Source organism: Anarrhichthys ocellatus, unplaced genomic scaffold (genome assembly GCF_004355925.1).
Source record: "Anarrhichthys ocellatus isolate YVR2014 unplaced genomic scaffold, GSC_Weel_1.0 scaffold2620, whole genome shotgun sequence".
NCBI lineage: Eukaryota > Metazoa > Chordata > Actinopteri > Perciformes > Anarhichadidae > Anarrhichthys > Anarrhichthys ocellatus.
Genome location: NW_022282594.1, coordinates 1 through 7281, shown reverse-complemented (window position 1 = coordinate 7281; position 7281 = coordinate 1). Strand labels below are relative to the sequence as shown.

At 42.8% G+C, this 7281-nt stretch overlaps 1 protein-coding gene across 3 annotated transcripts; it reads right to left on the bottom strand.

Annotated features, from left to right (window-relative positions):
- Nucleotides 1-447: 447 nt before the first annotated feature.
- Nucleotides 448-7249, bottom strand: LOC116378446 (echinoderm microtubule-associated protein-like 4). 3 transcript variants are annotated; one of them, XM_031840324.1, is made up of 5 exons: nucleotides 7113-7249; nucleotides 5175-5372; nucleotides 3542-3682; nucleotides 1864-1889; nucleotides 448-785 (listed from the first exon to the last, which is right to left on the bottom strand). In XM_031840324.1, the coding sequence occupies exons 1-5, from the start codon at nucleotides 7202-7204 to the stop codon at nucleotides 739-741; spliced, it is 504 nt and encodes a 167-aa protein (XP_031696184.1). In that variant the 5' UTR covers nucleotides 7205-7249; the 3' UTR covers nucleotides 448-738. The 3 variants fall into 3 exon arrangements, 2 of the variants coding, with proteins under 2 accessions (XP_031696184.1, XP_031696183.1); XR_004212301.1 differs by lacking the exon at nucleotides 5175-5372; XM_031840323.1 differs by having other exon boundaries at nucleotides 448-1889.
- Between the last annotated feature and the right edge of the window lie 32 nt (nucleotides 7250-7281).

The window sequence follows — 7281 nt, the reverse complement described above, 5'->3', positions numbered from 1 at the left end:
TTGTGTTTCTCTGTGGTCGTCTTGATATCTTTGTGGTTGTTTTGTGTGTCTCTGTGGTCGTCTTGATATCTTTGTGGTTGTTTTGTGTTTCTCTGTGGTCATCTTGATATCTTTGTGGTTGTTTTGTGTTTCTTTGTGGTCGTCTTGATATCTTTGTGGTCGTTTTTTTTCTCTGTGGTTGCTTTGTAAACAGTATTTAAAGGATTAATGTTATTGGTTAGCATAAGATCAATACTAACAATTCTGTGTCATTAAAAAAAATGTTTGTGAACAGTCTTCTCAAACAGGGGCTCTGTACACAAGATCAATATTTTACTGATCAGACCACTGATGACAGATTTATATTTTTATATATCGAAAGAAATATGTTATAGCATTCAAACAAAACATGGAGCAAATCAAACATCAGTCAGACAGACAGGTGAGAGACAGGTGAAGCAGGTCAAGGACAGGTGAGAGACAGGTGAAGCACGTCAAGGACAGGTGAGAGACAGGTGAAGCACGTCAAGGACAGGTGAGAGACAGGTGAAGCACGTCAAGGACAGGTGAGGACAAAATTCCTGTGTTTGTTTGACCCTTCCACGCTCTAATGAGGACATGGTATGTTGGTTCACACAAGTATTTGATGCATTGAGAGTGAGAACGGGTCAGAAACCCTAACGGCAGAAACAGGAAGCACTTATTCAGCTGCTGTTAGTGTGTGAGCGTGTTAGCGTGTTAGCTTGCTCTGATGACTCCTCAGGACTTACCAGCTTGGCTGTTTTTCTCGCGTGTCGACATTTTGGCTGGTTTGAGACAAAGACATTGTCACTCAACAACAACACAAACAACAATATAAATAACACAAACAACACAACAAGAACACAAACAAGAGGAGGAGCCATGACGCCGACGATCAACCGTTTCATTTAACGCACGTTCATGTGTTCGTTTCAAACATTGTCACAACTAATGAACTGTAAAATCTCCAGTGTGGTCATTGTTCTGTACGTCTATAGAGGTAAATTTATTATTGAGTATAAACAAGCTGTTCAAAATGTGATGCAGAGAGAAGAATGGTAGGAATTATTATTTTGTATTATTCTGAATAACAATTAGAGTGAAAAGAGTAAAAACATTAAGGCATAAATGATATACAACCGTAGTATTGACAAGTTCTTTCATTGGTGCATCAAATTTATTATCAGGAGACAAACGGGTAAAGAGGCTAAGTAAGGTAAGTATTGATGCAGAACCAAACAGATACGAGTATCAATAAGAGTAAGAGTATTGATCCAGAACCAAACAGATACGAGTATCAATAAGAGTAGAAGTATTGATCCAGAACCAAACAGATACGAGTATCAATAAGAGTAAAAGTATTGATCCAGAACCAAACAGATACGAGTATCAATAAGAGTAGAAGTATTGATCCAGAACCAAACAGATATGAGTATCAATAAGAGTAGAAGTACTGATCCAGAACCAAACAGATACGAGTATCATTAAGAGTAGAAGTACTGATTAAACTCTTAACATCCTGACAGGAAACTTTATGAAATTCAAAAGCAGCTTACATCATCTTCATGTGTGTCATCGTTTTAAAAGGTGTGAACCATGTTTTCATGTTTTCAGTGATCTGACCAGTCAGTAGCAGCAGGTTACCATGGTAATTTACCCAGTTACCATGGTGAGCCATTTCCTCGATACCAAATAATCTAAACTGGTCTCACTTCGGTCACCATGACGACGTTGACAACATAGTGTCCTCTGAGAGTCTCGACAGGACAGACAGACTGAAATATTCTAAAGTGTCTCAGAGGCTGACTTCTGTTACACATAATGATGATGATGAATAATGTATTAACATTAATATGCATTTACCTTGACTGATCACCGGATCTTTGTGTCTGAAACGAGAAGAATCAAACATCTCACTTTGTGTTTGTGACTCAGGATTAAAGATTTACTTATAAACAGTAAAACTATTTCATACTGGTGCACCGAAACGAAATGTGTACACAGTAGTGCTGGGCGGTACGACCAAAAATGTGTTTCACGATATTTTTTAAGATTCTGCCGGTTTCACGGTATATCACGGTATTGTTTTTCTATATGTTTATAGAGGCTCACTCTACTGTCAGGAGTACATAGAATATAAAACATGTTAATGTCTTCATGTATGAATTCTTTGCTTACTAGAGGGGGTGCTCGTTTGTTCCTCTAATGTTGGGATAGCAGTCTGGCTGAAGTATTGTGGCCCCGGTCAGACGTACCTTGAATCCAGTGTTTTAATCATTGCTCTGAGTCTTTCTCGACTGTCTGTAGTGGGACCAGGTCCTTGCAGAGCTGGATCCTTATTGTGTTCGTAATGTCGCTCCACCGCTTGCTTTTCTTGTCATATGCAGCCTCGAGCTAATGCCTCTTCAAGTGATGTCTGACCCTTTAGCTTCACTGTTTCACTCGCGCTAACGTTACTGGTTGACGGCCGTCATCACACTCTTGGTATTCCAACTCATGTTTTCTGCTGAGGTGATGGAGTAAGTTGCTCGTGTTACCACCTGCGGCAACAACAGTGGCTCAATAAACTTTGCAATATATAGTCTTTTGGTCTACGTCGGATTTTCAAACACTTCCAAACAGCAGACCCAGCTCGTCTCTTGGGCACAGACTTTACATTACATTACAGTCATTTAGCAGACGCTTTTATCCAAAGCGACTTACAATTCAGAGTCTATCACATTTCTACACCGTAGGCACAGCTACGGGAGCAATTTTGGGGTTAAGTGTCTTGCTCAAGGACACATCGACATGCGACTAGCAGAGCCGGAGCTGGGGATTGAACCGCCGATCCTCTGATTGAAAGATGGCCCTGCTATCCACTTAGCCACAGTCGCCACAGACTCTATCGGTGCATCTCCGGTCTGTCTTTGTTCCTCCTGCGTCGCTCTGTTCTGTTCTTTAATGTAACGTTACTGTAGCGACGGAGCCTCTCCCAGCTGTTAGCAGACTGTTGGGCTAGCTAGCTTTACCCAGCATGCCGGTCAGCGGTGTAATTTTATAAATGTACAATTATTAGTGTTACAAATTGTTTGCGTGTCACAAACTGTTGTGTCGTGGTGTTTTGTTGTTACAGAGTGTTAGTTGTAGGTTATTAGTTGTTATACAGTTATAACCATGACTAGGGTTCCCTCTCAACACACTTAAGACAACTAGCTCCCACCGTAGCGCTCATAGCAGCCAACAATATATTCTGCTGCCTGTTGAAGAGCGACAGCAGTTGTTTCTGTGCACCGGTATGACGGTGTGTGAAAAATTAATATCATACGTGAAATTAAAACCGGTATACCGCCCAGCACTAGTACACAGTATGCATTTGTATACAGCATGTGTGTATACAGTATGTATACGTGTATACAGTATATATGCATATACAATATGTATATGTGTACAGTATATGTGTATACAGTAGACATGTTTGTATAAAATATACATGTCTGTATACAGTAGATGTGTGTAAACAGTACATATAAATATATTTGTACATAGTATTCAGAGGTACCTGTCAGAGTTCTTGACCACCTTGGCGAGCAGTCTGGAGGTGGAAGCAGCTTTCACCAGTTTGTTCCTGTTTTCCTCTGAACTGTCCCAGGTGCTGCTCTGAGAACGCTCCATACCTGAGGACCGCTTCACACTGGGGCCTCTGATCTCACACACACACACACACACACACACACACACACACACACACACACACACACACACACACACACACACACACACACACACACACACACCAGGAGGAGGTGGAAGTCATTGAGTTTCATCTTAATTTATCTTCATGTATTCATGTTTCATATTTCATCTCTGATTGATTGGTTTGTATTTGAAGCATGTTGTGATAATAATAATAATGAAATAATAATCAAACAGTCATTCAGCACCAAGCTGCTTGGTGCTGAATGACCAGTAGAGCTGATGGCCAGAGACAGAAACAGTAGTTCTGATGACTTGAACCATCTTATCTGGGTCCAGTTTATGTGTGGTCTTTATAAATCTGGTACTTTTACAAATACTGTTACTTATTCAAGGTAAGATTCTAGTTGAATTATTATTGTTATATTCCAACAGAACAAATCCTGCTTTCAATCATGAAGGTCATTTTATAATTGCATATTTATATTGCTGAAAATGAATTCATTTTTAGAGTTTTGCATGAACTAAATATAAAAGAGCCATCTTTGGTTTTCTAAATAACATTGAATTTAATTCATGACCAGTAGCTGGTCATCAGAGGCCACATGAACCAGAGCCAGGTGAGAAGGTGGTCATCCCATGATGTCACATCTACTGTTTTATATCTATGTTTATGTTGTTCTTCATCTTTAACCACCACTCAAATCTAAATGATCTTCAAAATCTTCCTCCAGAGACACAAAGTACACAACCCAGGAGGAGGTTAGTGAGCTGGGATACATCAGTAACTCAAGCCCCAGGCTGCAGGAGGCCTGCTGGAGGAGGAGCAAGAGGAAGAAGAGAAGGAGGAAGAAGAGAAGGAGGTCCTCAGGTGAAGCTGGGAGCAGAACAGGTTAGTGCTTTTGATAAAAGGCAGCCCAGCCAAAGAGTTATGAGCAGCCAGGGAGGACAAGGAGTCAGGAGGACCCAGGACCTCCAGCAGAAGATTCAGGAGGAGAAGCTAGAAGAAGGAAATGTTAGTAATTTAAACACACAGCCCAGCCTGAGCTTTCTACCAGAAACATATACAAAGAGTATAGAGGGTCTCCAGGAGGGTCCAGGAGGCCTCAGAAGATTCCAAGAGACCTCAGAAGACTTCAGGAGGCATCAGAAGACTCAAGGAGGCCTCTGGAGACTCCAGGAGGCTTCAGGATCTCCAGGAGGCCTCAGAAGACTCTAGGAGGCCTCTGGAAACTTCAGGATCTCCAGAAGTCCTCAGAAGACTCCAGGAGGCCTCAGAAGACTTCAGGAAGCCTCAGAAGACTTCCGGAGGCCTCTGGAGACTCCAGGAGGATAACGGAGGCTAAGTATTCAGCCAATCAGGTACACCTGAACATGAGCTGGTCAGGTGGGACTGTGGGTCCTCAGGGGCGGGGTTAAGAGGGGCGGGGTTATGAGATCTCAGAGCAGCATCAGCAGGAAGTGAGGTCAGTTACAGCCGACAGATAACAAAGTGGAACCTTTTGGGAGGAACGTGGCCTTTATTGCTGTCAGCAGACTGGGCTGGTCTCTGCTGCTGAAGGGTCGGGGGCGTCTGGGGAGGGTGGGGGGAGGAGGGAGAGGGGGACAGGTCCTTTGGGTGAGGAGGCTCCTCATGTTCCTGGATCTCCTCCATCTGAGACCGCTGGCTGCTGACCTCCTTTTTCCTGTCCGCTCCACTGTGGACAAGACCAGGACCATGAGAGTCCACAAACTACTGGTTATACTGGTTTCAATTCAATTTATTTTGTATAGAGAGAGAAGAGAGAGGAGCTCAATGTATCCTAGGAAGTCCCCCGGGAGTCTAGGCCTATAGCAGCTTATCTAGGGGCTGGTCCAAGGCAAACCTGAGCCAGCCCTCACTATAAACCTGAACGAGCCCTCACTATAAACCTGAACCAGCCCTAACTATAAACCTGAACCAGCCCCAACTATAAACCTAAGCTAGCCCTAACTATAAACCTGAACCAGCCCTAACTATAAACCTGAACCAGCCCTAACTATAAACCTGAGCCAGCCCTAACTATAAACCTGAGCCAGCCCCAACTATAAACCTGAACCAGCCCCAACTATAAACCTGAACCAGCCCCAACTATAAACCTGAACCAGCCCTAACTATAAACCTGAACCAGTCCCAACTATAAACATGAACCAGCCCTAACTATAAGAGTTATCAAAGAGCAAAGTCTTAAGCCTACTCTTAAATGTGGTGAGTGTGTCTGCCCCCCAGACTGAAATGGGAAGCTAGTTCCACAGAAGAGGAGCTTGATAACTGAAGGCTCTTGTTCCTGTTCTACTTTTTAAGACTCTAGGAACCACAAGTAACCCTGAATTTAGGGAGCACAGCTCTCTAGTAGGGTAGTATGGTTCTATAAGCTCTTTAAGATATGATGGTGTCTGACCAATTACGGCTTTGTAGGTGAGGAGAAGGACAGGGAGCCAGTGCAGAGAAGCTAATACAGGAGTAATATGATCTCTTTCTTTTCTACTTCTTCCACTTTCTACTTTGTTCCTACTGCGTTCCACTGGTTCTACTGATTCTACTTTGTTCCTACTGCGTTCCACTGGTAATAACTAGAATCACTGGACCGTGAGAGTCCACAGCTTCCCCTAAAGCTACACTGATTCTACTGCATTCTACTGACCTCTACTGGTTCTACTGTGTTAGGGTTTATCCCAGTAAAGACGGTTTAGTGCTGGGCGGTTTACAGTCTCATACGGTAGACCGGTTATAATTTCCCGTACGATATTAATCCTCATATACTGTGGAATTATTAACATCATTAACAACAATTCATAACCCAAAACTTTAAATAAACAATCCTAAAATAAAGTCCACTGTGGTTTAGACCTGAGCACTGGACACATGTACTCAAATAAACAGTAGACTCATTGATTATATCAATCACATCGATCAGATCTGGTCTGCAGACACTCTGGAGGTTGAAATGAAAGAGCTGAAAAGAAAAATCAGTGAAAGTTAACTAAACAGTTTGAACCCTGAACGCATCTAAACATTAACAGGAGGAGCAGGATGTAAATGTCCAGATCAGTTAGACCAGACTTAAACAGACTGATTGATGTGTGAATATAGCCGGTTATCATCCAGAGAACTACCAGCCAGTGTTGATGACGTTTCTATGCTACTGGTGAAGAAGGTATTTTACACGAAGACACCAACAAAAGCATCTAACTGGAGACACAACTTGATTCGACAGAGACTCGGTTGTGTTGCCTCCTGCCCACTCTATCCCCTCGCCCACCAAAGACAGCATCTACAGAAGGTGAGATCTCCTGTTGTGTACGACAGGTGCGAAGGGAAACTCCCTTCATAGTTCATAAGAGAAAACAGCTTCAGTGTGTGTGTGTGTGTGTGTGTGTGTGTGTGTGTGTGTGTATATGTTAGTCTGTATTTTTACCTCTTGGCGGCAGACGACATCGTCTCCTTCCTGGTGACCGAGGTGGAGTCTCTTTTTCGCCCAGACGTTCCTCCGTTAGAGATGCAGGACATTGAATAAGCTTCACGAAGAGCGGCACCGCCTGATGGGGAAGCATACTAATGTTAACACGGGTTATAATGTTTATATA